The sequence below is a fragment of the Aegilops tauschii genome, chromosome 4, assembly GCF_002575655.3.
Source record: "Aegilops tauschii subsp. strangulata cultivar AL8/78 chromosome 4, Aet v6.0, whole genome shotgun sequence".
Lineage (NCBI taxonomy): Eukaryota > Viridiplantae > Streptophyta > Magnoliopsida > Poales > Poaceae > Aegilops > Aegilops tauschii.
Window position 1 is genome coordinate 19,620,592 of NC_053038.3, and position 12,855 is coordinate 19,633,446.

Sequence of the window (12,855 nt, forward strand, 5' to 3'; positions counted from 1 at the left end):
CTATGGGCTGGTGCAAGCATCTCGGAGTTGGAACATTCGCTTTGATGAGATGATCAAAGCGTTTGGGTTTACACAGACTTATGGAGAAGTCTGTGTTTACAAGAAAGTGAGTGGGAGCTCTGTAGCATTTCTCATATTATATGTGGATGACATACTATTGATGGGAAATGATATAGAATTCTTGGAAAGTATAAAGGCCTATTTGAATAAGTGTTTTTCAATGAAGGACCTTGGAGAAGCTGCTTATATATTAGGCATCAAGATCTATAGAGATAGATCAAGACGCCTCATTGGTCTTTCACAAAGTACATACCTTAACAAGATATTGAAGAAGTTCAATATGGATCAGTCCAAGAAGGGGTTCTTGCCTGTATTGCAAGGTGTGCAATTGAGCACGGCTCAATGCCCGACCACGACAGAAGATAGAGAAAAGATGAGTGTCATCCCCTATGCCTCGGCCATAGGGTCTATTATGTATGCCATGCTGTGTACCAGACCTGATGTAAACCTTGCCGTAAGTTTGGTAGGAAGGTACCAAAGTAATCCCGGCATGGAACACTCGACAGCGGTCAAGAATATCCTGAAGTACCTGAAGAGGACTAAGGATATGTTTCTCGTTTATGGAGGTGACGAAGAGCTCGTGGTAAAGGGTTACGTCGACGCTAGCTTCGACACAGATCTGGATGACTCGAAGTCACAAACCGGATACGTGTATATTTTGAATGGAGGAGCAGTAAGCTGGTGCAGTTGCAAGCAAAGCGTGGTGGCGGGATCTACATGTGAAGCAGAGTATATGGTAGCCTCGGAGGCAGCACAGGAAGCAGTCTGGATGAAGGAGTTCATTACCGACCTAGGGGTGATTCCCAATGCGTCGGGCCCGATGACTCTCTTTTGTGACAACACTGGAGCTATTGCCCTTGCGAAGGAGCCCAGGTTTCATAGGAAGACCAGGCATATCAAGCGTCGCTTCAACTCCATTCATGAAAGTGTTCAAAATGGAGACATAGATATTTGTAAAGTACATACGGATCTGAATGTAGCAGATCCGTTGACTAAACCTCTCCCTAGGGTAAAACATGATCAACACCAGGACGCAATGGGTGTTCGATTCATCACAATGTAACTAGATTATTGACTCTAGTGCAAGTGGGAGACTATTGGAAATATGCCCTAGAGGCAATAATAAATGGTTATTATTATATTTCTTTGTTCATGGTAATTGTCTATTGTTCATGCTATAATTGTGTTATCCGAAAATCGTAATACATGTGTGAATATATAGACCACAACGTGTCCCTAGTAAGCCTCTAGTTGACTAGCTCGTTGATCAACAGATAGTCATGGTTTCCTGATTATGGACATTGGATGTCATTGATAACGGGATCACATCATTAGGAGAATGATGTGATGGACAAGACCCAATCCTAAGCATAGCATAAAAGATCATGTAGTTTCGTTTGCTAGAGCTTTTCCAATGTCAGGTATCTATTCCTTAGACCATGAGATCGTGCAACTCCCGGATACCGTAGGAGTGCTTTGGGTGTGCCAAACGTCACAACGTAACTGGGTGGCTATAAAGGTGCACTACGGGTATCTCCGAAAGTGTCTGTTGGGTTGGCACGGATCGAGACTGGGATTTGTCACTCCGTGTGACGGAGAGGTATCTCTGGGCCCACTCGGTAATGCATCATCATAATGAGCTCTATGTGACTAAGGCGTTAGTCACGGGATCATGCATTGCGGTACGAGTAAAGAGACTTGCCGGTAACGAGATTGAACAAGGTATTGGGATACCGACGATCGAATCTCGGGCAAGTAACATACCGATTAACAAAGGGAATTGTATACGGGATTGATTGAATCCTCGATATCGTGGTTCATCCGATGAGATCATCGTGGAACATGTGGGAGCCAACATGGGTATCCAGATCCCGCTGTTGGTTATTGACCGGAGAGGCATCTCGGTCATGTCTACAAGTCTCCCGAACCCGTAGGGTCTACACACTTAAGGTTCGGTGACGCTAGGGTTGTAGAGATATGTGTATGCGGAAACCCGAAAATTGTTCGGAGTCCCGGATGAGATCCCGGATGTCACGAGGAGTTCCGGAATGGTCCGTAGGTAAAGAATTATATATAGGAAGTCAAGTTTCGGCCACCGGGAAAGTTTCGGGGGTTACCGGTATTGTACCGGGACCATCGGAAGGGTCCCGGGGGTCCACCGGGTGGGGCCACCTATCCCGGAGGGCCCCGTGGGCTGAAGTGGGAAGGGAACCAGCCCCTAGTGGGCTGGGCGCCCCCCCATGGGCCTCCCCCCATGCGCCTAGGGTTGGAAACCCTAGGGTGGGGGGCTTCCCACTTGCCTTGGGGGGCAAGGCACCCCCCTGGCCGCCGCCCCCCCATCCAGATGGGTTTGGCCGGCGCCCCCCCTCCCAGGGGGCCCTGCCTCCTCCCCTGTTACACCCCTCTCTCTCGTAGAAGCTCGGCGAAGCCCTGCCGGCATCCCGCTACATCCACCACCACGCCGTCGTGTTGCTGGATCTCCATCAACCTCTCCTTCCCCCTTGCTGGATCAAGAAGGAGGAGACGTCGCTGCACCGTACGTGTGTTGAACGCGGAGGTGCCGTCCGTTCGGCACTCGGTCATCGGTGATTTGGATCACGGCGAGTACGACTCCGTCATCCACGTTCATTGGAACGCTTCCGCTCGCGATCTACAAGGGTATGTAGATGCACTCCTTTCCCCTCGTTACTAGTATACTCCATAGATGGATCTTGGTGAGCATAGGAAAATTTTAAAATTATGCTACGATTCCCAACAGCCAATAAATCACAATGAAGGTACTAGGGGACACCAAAAAAAAGCTCTAATCAGGCGCCGATGACAAGGAGTGAGCAGATATGTGAATCTTGGAAATCAAGTTGTGACAATCAGACGGCTTAGCATAAAAGATATGTTCAATGGTAAACTTATTTTTGGTAGTCCTAAAAGACCAAGCCAAAGCAACAAAAGCAACCCAAAAAATACGCTTAGAATGATCCGAGAGTGAAGCGAGGAGACCACAAAGCTGGGAAAAATTCTTAGGGTCCCAAGTAACATTAAGCCAATCACAGACACAGCTTCACACGAACTTGGCAAGGATGCAATTAAAGAAGATATACTCCGCCATTCTCCTTTGCACTAAAAATTAGAAGAGATGACCTTTTGGTGGAGTTTTGTGTAAAAAGTTGCCACGTGGTAGTAGTCAACCTGCCACCCGTGCAAGTTAAAGCTGGTGCAGCGCGGATAGGACTACGGGTGACACATTTAGCAAACTTTTAGGACTTGAATGTGCATCTTCATAGTATTATGAGTTATGACTAAGTGACTAACTTGACACCCTCCATTAGTTTTAGGACTAGTGGTATATTTTACTTTAGTTTTTATATGTTTTATGTTGATGTTTAACCTAGTTCGATGTCGAGGTAATAGGCAATGGACGGTTGAATTATGCTATGTACGATGTTAATGTGGTAAATAAATTAAATTATGAAATGAGCTAGTTTAAATGTGCATTTCAAATCAGTTTGTTTTTTAGGGGATTTGCTAGTTTGTGCTCAAAAGGTTTTGGCTTGGGCAGTTGCTTTATATATAAAGCGAGACGAAAGCCTTTTTCGGTAAAGGTTTTCGATTTTTAGGACAGGGGATCTGCTAGATCTTATAATAAAAATTGTAAAAAGAAATAGGTTAAGGGACACATTTTGGATTTTTAAGACAGGTGATTCGCTAGAGTTGCTCTAAGAATTTTATTCAGATATGGGAGTATATAACAATCAATGCCAGAGACGGAAAACCAACCAACCAAACAAACAAGTGTTTACGTGGAAATAGTCTGCATTAGGAATGATGATGGACCACAAGAGATCAGAAACTATCGCGGTGCATCAATCAGGACAATTCCTGGATCCTAGGGTTCTCAGTGACTTGTTCGTGGAAAGGGGCGGCAAAAACCGCGGAAACACTGAAATGCTGTACAAAGATTTAGCCACAAGAGGAATTTGAGTTAGTCAAATTTACAGCGCTACTTCAACAAACTACAAACGTTTTTATGTACATCTCTACAGTGACAGTTCACCCTCGCCCTCGTAGAAACATTATGCATGCAATTGCCATTACATGGAAAAAACCACAGTTACAGTCAATTCCCATCACTGAACCAAGACCGAGAAGCTTCCAGGCGCACTCGGCGTGCAGCAGAAACACCCAAGATACCTTAGATACGAGAAGCGGCGGTAACAAGAACCCTACAGTCTACAGAGGCTTGGTGACAGGCCGACTGACGGCTATGATCCGGCAGGTGGCTTGTTGCTCGCGAGCCTGCGCTTGTATCGCTTGAGCACAGAAGCAAGGTTTTCCTTCCCTTTAGGGAAGGCAACATCTCCTGCTACCGTGCCGCTTCGACCCCTCCGGCCAGAAATGGCTTGCTCTTGCTCCACATCTTTGATCAGCGCCGAGATGTCAGCTGCGGCGGTGAAGGCGGCGGACATGGGGTTGGCGGCGACCAGACGTGCTTTCTCGAGGCATGAGCACCCGGTGACGGGTTTCCGAGGCTTGCAAAATGCAGGATCGAGGACCCCCTGCATCAAATGAAGTAAGCAAAAACAAGATGTCAGAAAATCTGGATGCCAGAATGTGCATAGTAGTAGGTATAGTAAGAGCTTGGCATCTGCATATTTCATCGCAGAAACATTTAACTGCCCAGTAGAACTTGCTCAGGTAGTCAGGTGTATTGATGATTTTTTTCTTCTTTCTGGAGAATGACGGAGAACCATTATTTTTCTACTGAAAACCTCACATTTGCAGGGGAATATACAATGAGAATGACATGAAATTGATGTATGCTCAACACTACGTTCCAACCAACCACGGTAAGTTCAGTTATGTCATGTAACAGTTCCACCCTCCATGGTTAATTAGTTGAAATTCTTGTGCTCAAATAGTTGATATACACTCAAATTAATTGGACTCTAGCATAGTTTACTGGAAACTGGAATCTCATTTTAAATGTCAAAGATGTTTTTTTTTTTTTTAAATTTTCACCTGAATGTCAAAAATGTTAAAAAGAATCTTTGCTACATGGATGAGCAAACAATGCCTTGACTCAATTCTCAAGGTGCGTTTTTTTAGCAGTATAAGGGTGTGTGTTGTAGTCTACTGCAAGCCTGCCAAATAACAAGGCAAAAGGATTACCTGAAGACGGTTGAGAACATAAGTATACTTGCCCCAAAGTTCTGGCCTACTTTCCGCAAGCGACAGGCCTAGCACCCGACGGATACACCAGACACCAAAACTAACAACCAGGGAAGCCTGCCAAACGCAATCAGCACCACAATTGAGCTGTCTGTGTGTGCAGTTAGTGTCCATGCCGTCTGTGGTTTCTTGTGAAATTCTCTCAGCTGCAGCGACTTCATCAATTAGATTTTCATCACAACCACCATTCTGCCGAAAAAGCCATCTCGACCCTTCCAGCTTTAAGAGCTTCATGATGCAAAGTCTGAGAGACTGGAGAAGCTTTGCTTCACATTCCTTGTATGAGAAATCATCCTTGGTGCCATTTGATCTCCGCTCGGTGTTCACCTCACTCCTATTAGTCAACTCTGCGCTCGGCACACCAAACAGCTGTTCAAATGGTTGCCGGGACCAGAGTGATGCTGGTTTGGTGTTCATACTCGACTGCACAGAGCTCTGGAACATGTTCGCTGTGTCCACATCATGTGATCTTTCACATGCCATCCTACTAAGATATGGCTGATTTACAGCAGCTCTGCCCGGATTTACTTTGTTCAACAGTGAACTCCTGCTTGCAGCAATTACAGCAGATATATCGGGTGAGCTGTGGTACTTCTTTGGGTAAGCAGATGAGCCACCACTCCCACCCCCAAGAATGGTGGTGGGATCGTAATAGGATCTTCCTACCATCATTGTACTTAAGCCGCTCATTGTTGGGTTCTGCAAAGTGGTAGAACCAAATGAACCAAGCACGTTCCGGCTATAAGCACGAATAGCAGAGCCAGCAGATTCAGAAGATATAGGAGGTCGTCGTGCGTCCAGTGGAATGCTGGAACGTGAACTCCGACTTGCATTTATCCCTTTTAGATAGTTTGCTAGCTGACACCCACCATGAATGGTAGTAGGCTGATAGAACTGGTTATCACAATAAGGTGCCACATCATGCTTTGTGATTTCTTTTGCATTTTGGTTAAGAAAGATGCTGCTTGAACTCAGGGTGTCTCTGTTTGGTAAATACATGCTCTGTGACCAGGTTGATGACCCCATGGTACCCATCTGAAGCCCAAAAGACAAGTCTGGAGTAGAGATGCCTGATCCTGGCACTGTATCTCTCGTTAAGGGTTTCTTGGAAGCTCGAGTGTTTTGGTTATCCGTTCTCCCAGCTGAACCATCTCTTATCAAGTCCAGTCCAAGCAAAAGGTGGATCCTTTCAGCATCAGCTTCTAGTGTCGGCTTACCGTGATAATCAAAAAGACGCCCCCAGAACTCATCGAGGATTGCTGCTAACTGTCTCCTTGCAGCACGGCCCAAACCAGGCAGCTTTGGGAGGCCACCACTGCCACTGACAGCATCAGTGTCTTTATATCTGTTCATAGTAAGGGATGGTGGATCACTGGAAGATAAAGAGGGTGCTTTGCCTCCAGTGGACTTATTACTGGAGCTCACATTATGTGAAGTCTCATTGTCCTTGTCTGTGCAAACATCTGCTTCTACTTGAACATCTTTCTCAGCTGCGCTCTTCATTTTGATATTCTCTGCTGAACTCTGTTCTACTACGGTGGCAGTAGAGACCTTTGGCGTTGAATCCGTAAAGTCAGGCCTACCAACTGATTTTGACTCCCCGAGACTGCAGGATGTTAAGGGGTCAGCCTCAGGAATGGTCGCCATATGAGCAGTTGATTGTTGGGTCCCGTTGTTATCGGATTCTGCAGTGGTTTCAGAACTGTCAGTATGCTCCAAAGCTGATTTCTGATGACTTTCCAATGAAGAATCCCTTGGAACAGCATCAATAGAATACCTTTGAATTTCTTCGTGTGCAATATATTCCGGAGAAGTATCTTCTCTGTGGTAAGTGGTGTCGAATGCTTCTCTCGGAGAGTGCACATGCCACTCCTGAGTTTCATCAGCTTCACTACTGGCTGATTTTATCGGAGTCACAGCCAGGAAGAGTGTAAAAGCAATAGACGCACAAGACATTAGAATTAGTACAGTATGTGGAATTATGACAGGGCTTTCAGTGTTCCCTTTCAGGTTGTTTGTCCAGCTGCTGTCACCGAACATGATTTCCGCCGCGAAAATGATATTTGTGAACAACATAAGAAGAAACGCAAGGAAGGCTAGTATCTCAACGTATAGAGATATCCTGTAGTTGCCCATTATTGACCTTGATGAGGCAATACGGAAAACAGGAATGGCAGAGGAGGGCAGGGTCATGCCCTGGATTACTGGACAAAGAATGAGTAACTGATATATCCCTTCGGAGCCTGCTACTTTTGCACAATAGATAGTAGGAATCATGGAAAGAACCTTGAGTAGCACATGATGCGCAGAAAGAGACAGATTTGCACCAAAGAAATTCTCCATGACTGCATGACTGGCGATAACACATGTCAACGAAATAATGTGGCTCGAAAAGAGAAGAACCGCTAGTAACACAAGTGGAGCCATGGGATTCGTAAATATCTGCAGAAGACAAGAACCCAGAGAAACTCAGGAAGAAATCTCAACGTATACTTAGAACACCAAAAGGCATGATTGTAATTTTAATATTTGGATTTATACTGTAGAAACTGGACTCACAAACCTGGTTCATCAGATCTACAGCATCGTGAAAGGAGTGGATCACATTGTGACTAGATTCTGATGCTGCTGAGCTCAACAGAACATAGTTCACAAGAAAAACTCCAGTAGAAATGAATAATATAGAAAAAAGGTGGTCATGAAACAGGGTACGAAGGGTAAGAACATGAGACCTCCTCTGAACCTGCATATATGATAAAATGAACTTAAATAAGCAGGAACAAATAGTAAAATGGACTTGTTTGTAAATAATAGTGGAATCAGGGAATACAGAGTGCATTGCCACGTAATACCTGATGTGTTCTATAATATTTCTGAACCATCATAACCAAATTTTAATAGTTTTCCAGACTTTCTAATAGTTGAATTAATCACGTAATAGAAAACACAAAATATAACAGTGCTAGTTCCGCTAGCATCATTCACTTAGGAACCAATCCACATGACACTTAATGAAAACATGCAAATACCATTTTCTCCATGTTTACTTGCATAATAAGAATGAAAATTTAGCAAAAAAAAGGTACATTGTCCGAGAACCCTGGAAACATTAATACTTCAATTGAATGTTGGGTTGGAGGACCGCCTCTTCATGCGAAGGTGGGTTGGTCCATCATGTGATCAACCGATCATTCCATGAATTTTCGGGGATGACTCCATCCTCATTTTTGTTAGTTTGTGCTTGTGAGGGATGAAAGCATGATGGATCTTCCACTCACCCCTTCCTTGAACCAAATACCCCATGAGTGATTCGATGATCATAGCAGCATAGTTGAAGCACTATTTCCTATGGTATTGATGATAATTCTGACGAGTGGAATGACAGGAGACAAATCAAATGATATGCAGAAGCTACTTGAGATATGGCACCAAACACAAGCATAAAGCCCAACGCCCAACTATTTAGTCTTTTTTGGGGCAATTGCCCCTTTTTGTGATGAACAGTTATTATTATGTATTCAGCACCATCGGTGGCATAATCTGTATCTGAAACTATGAAATATGACACACAAACCATGCAAGCCAACTGCTCCAGATATCAACACAAGTTGCAACATATAACCACACAGCCCATAATGGAAGACAGTTTGACACCAGCTAGTGCACCTTCAAATGTAAATCCAAATATGTGGACAATATAAACTACGTATGAGCAAGATGCAATGGAAAATACCTGAACAACTGATGAATGAACATAAAAATTGTGTGATATTACGTTTGCACCCATAAGTGCCATCAATGAGTAAGCACTTTCACCACTCAACTTGGGGAACATCACATTCACATGGAGAGGTATCTCTGGTTGACTTATCAACAAACCAAGCACAAAACAAAGGATCGTAAAGCCCGCTATGCAGGCATTTAACGTTCCAGACATCCTCTTGTCCTAGAATGGTCAGGAATAATATATCAAACGCACATAGGGTCATAGAGGAGTTAGATGAACCTATCAAGAATTACCAGTTCCAGGGTCAATAATAAACTTACCCGAGGGGATAAGAGATATGGCAGCAGATTAATTACAACGCATGCAAAAATAATGCCTGTGATGAGATCATCGTGATCAAATACAAGGTTGAATCCAACTGCTATGCCTGAAATCTGAAACAGACAAAATATTAAATGTTCAGAGAAGTCAGGACTTAACTCACATTCTCACCAGGTAATGGACTACTTACAAGTCAATACACATAACATGGCAAATACAAAATATTCTAGAATGATGCTTTGACAAACAAGAAGATTTGCCCTCAAATTTGTAGACATGGTGACATACCATGGTTAGTTCTGAAGTAAGTAAAGACAGTCCTGCCTGGACACCAAGGCCGACACATATAAACCGACTGTACTCCTGGTCGGAGATCTTGAAATCCACATAAAAGCATTACAAGTAAGAACTATATAGTGGATGCAACTGGGAAATGTGAAAAGGAAGTGCAATAGAGTATCTTGCAAAAAGAACTTGCTCCCTCCGTTTTTATTTACTCCCCATATTAGCTTTGACCGAAGCCAAACTTTATAAAGTTTGACCAAGTTTGTAGAAAACAATATGAACGTTTCTAGTAACAAATTTCTGTGATGTGAAAATATATGCAATGATGAATAACAAGAGTTGAGGGATCGTGTACCTGTGCAAGATTCTTCTCGGTGACCATGCCGATACAGGTGCACATATACTGATACAGAACCGAGGAGAAATTGAAGAGAAGCACCAGCAGCACGAGGTCGTACCCAAACCGGGTCCCTGCATCGACCGTGGCCACCCACTTGCCAAGATCAATATAGCCCACGGAGATGAGCAGCGCCGGGACAAGGGTCCGGGAAAGGTGATGGTGGCCATCTCCTGAAGCCAGAGACTGTATGCCGTGCACGGCTTCCATGGCGCCGACAAAAAGGTGATCAGCGGAGTATCACCAAGAATCACGCCCAGCTGTTTACCCGATTCCTCAGGTCCAAACACTCCAATCAAACTATCTGTACAAAACTGGCGAAAGCACCTTGAACTGAACCAACAACTTGGTTGGAAAAAATGAACACAGTGCTCCACTGCGCCGCAAGCAGATTCACATAGAACTGGAAGGAAGGATGGGAGCATCCATTCCCATATCGAAACATCTGGATTAGATTTACCTCGGCAATCAAAACAAAGGCTAGAACGGAAGGAACTCGTAGAACAATGCGAGCAAGTTAGTGGTCGTCACCAGCTGAAGCAGCAGTCGGGCAAGCTACCACGGATCTCCGGTCGGAGCTCCTTCGAGCTGGCGTGCTCCGCGGAGAGGCTTCGAGGGCGATGGCGTGGCGTGGGAGTCCGAGACGAGACGAGACGAGACGAGCGGGGAAGAAGTAGGCAATGCGGTGACCGGTGGCCTCGCCGCCGCCCCCGCGAGGGGTGGGGTGGGGTGGGTGGGGGCAAAGTGGGGAAAACAGAGGAAGAGGATAAGGGCAGAGGCTGCAGGCTCGGCGGCCAGGGGTGTTTCCGGTATTCTGCGTGCGTGCGGATGGGGGCGAAGCCTGTGGGGCCGTCTCTACAGTGTCGCCGCTAGAACCTGCGAGCCTAGAGGCAAGGCGACAACTTGGACTGATCCTCATGCTGCTTCGCTGGGACGCATGCAAGGGCTGGGCCTATGTTATCCGTGACGTGACACTGATGGACGGCGACGTCGTTGTGGGCGGGGGCAGGAAAAATCAGATACGCCCAGGACGTTCTGCTGCACACCGAAACTGAAGCATGCATGCATGCAAGGTCTCCAGCAAGCTCAAGCCATGGGAATCAGCCATGTTATGGTGGAAACAGATGCAATGCTCCTCCTCCAAGCCCTCAAGTCAGCTAGCTACGGCTCATCGCAGAACGGAGTTCTTCTCCGTGACATCGAGTCTTTTACGTCGTTAAACTTTACTCCCTCCGTCCCATAATGCAAGACGGTTTTTAAAAGCTCTTTTGCGATTGATTTCTGCCCTCGGGCATGTAATGAGGTAGCAGACGCTAGCTCTTGCGCTGTTCGGGTCCAAGATGGAGCGGACACCCCAAGCCGTTTGGCCGGGCGTTGTACCTACTTTTGCCACTGTGTTTCGTTGCTAGCGATTCTGCTATGCACGGTCAGTAATGGAACGAAGTGTTCCAAGCGTTTAGTGTCAGCCGTCTCGACATGGCCAAACATTATTTTTCTTCGACAAAGAGAGAACTCCACTGGTTAATCAAAGTTTTTAGAGTCTCGGGCTCTACAGTGAGTAATACAAAAAGGAAAAAAAAGAGCGCCAAACAACAATGTATTGATCCTGCGTTGCCTGTCGCGGGAGCTGGGGTGGTTCATCATTTTGTTCTCTCCTTGTGACATAATCGCCCTCAATAAATAGGCCCTCGATATCGTCATCAGTAGTGTCATTCATGAACCTCATTAGTACTAGTATTTACACTTCCATTTTCAGAAGAAATATTTGGTTATTTTGTTTAAACTTACCAAAGGCGCCTTTTATGAAGAAATATTTGAACCTCATTAGTCCTTCAATCCTTCCTTTTTGTATATTTTTCATATCAGGAGTTCATGACGGTGCTACAAAAACATTAAATAAAAAAGAACTAAGGAACCAATATCATGTAGTAAAAACATACCATTATGAGCCAATATCATGTAGTAAATGGACTAAGGAACCGAAAAACATACTATTACCAAAGGTTTGCACAGTAGAGCTTCTTGCGCGCAATCTTGCCCTCGTGATGTTGGTCTTCTCGTGAGTGAAGTGATGTCATGGTTGTAGACGTATATGACGAGGGCGACATATGCCCCACTTGTTTTTATTTATGAGGTATGTACATATGGACCCCCACGGTTATACTACTATTTAATGGCATTAAAGCAATCAAAATATGTGGCATTTAATATATTTTTGGAGGGAACATGACATTTTCTATAAAAGGTGGGATTTATCAATCACTCTACTACCGATAATTTAAAATTGGGACTATGTTGTTAAAAATATCCAAATTGCATTCAATCTATTAACTTCAAATATGAATATTAAAAAATTGTACACCTTGAATAACCTCTGGTTGTTGTGTATGATTTTTTTATTCCATGTGCAATGTATCATTTTTAGAACATGTGAAATTAGAAACATCTGTTGCATGATTAACTAATTTGATTTTATTTAAAATTCTCTAAAAAATATCAGCCATAATGTTAAATATCCAAATAAAAAGAATGTTTTAACTTTGAAAATAACGAAACAATTAATCTATACTTGTGAACATTTTGGAATACTATAACCATTTGATCTTTAACAGGTACCAATTCCTTAATGCAGCCTCGGTACCTCCGCACCAAATCCGCCTTCAATTCTTCTCATCCTACTGTATGAACCTTGTATATATATAAGCGTCTGAATATGAAAGGTAAGTAATAGAAGTAGCAATAGGAAGCCATACCGATCATGATGGAGGAGCTATAATAAGATGTTCATATATACTTCTTGTTGAGTCTCTTTAGCTTTCCTTGTCGTTTGGTTTAGTTT

At 44.3% G+C, this 12,855-nt stretch overlaps 1 protein-coding gene across 2 annotated transcripts; it reads right to left on the reverse strand.

Moving 5' to 3' along the window:
- Positions 1 to 4,003: 4,003 nt before the first annotated feature.
- Positions 4,004 to 10,770, reverse strand: LOC109755236 (protein ETHYLENE-INSENSITIVE 2). 2 transcript variants are annotated; one of them, XM_020314133.4, is made up of 8 exons: positions 10,548 to 10,770; positions 9,975 to 10,419; positions 9,623 to 9,709; positions 9,334 to 9,447; positions 9,020 to 9,232; positions 7,850 to 8,029; positions 5,227 to 7,728; positions 4,004 to 4,613 (listed from the first exon to the last, which is right to left on the reverse strand). In XM_020314133.4, the coding sequence occupies exons 2-8, from the start codon at positions 10,224 to 10,226 to the stop codon at positions 4,320 to 4,322; spliced, it is 3,642 nt and encodes a 1,213-aa protein (XP_020169722.1). In that variant the 5' UTR covers positions 10,227 to 10,419; positions 10,548 to 10,770; the 3' UTR covers positions 4,004 to 4,319. The 2 variants fall into 2 exon arrangements, with proteins under 2 accessions (XP_020169722.1, XP_020169723.1); XM_020314134.4 differs by having other exon boundaries at positions 9,975 to 10,461; positions 10,548 to 10,757.
- Between the last annotated feature and the right edge of the window lie 2,085 nt (positions 10,771 to 12,855).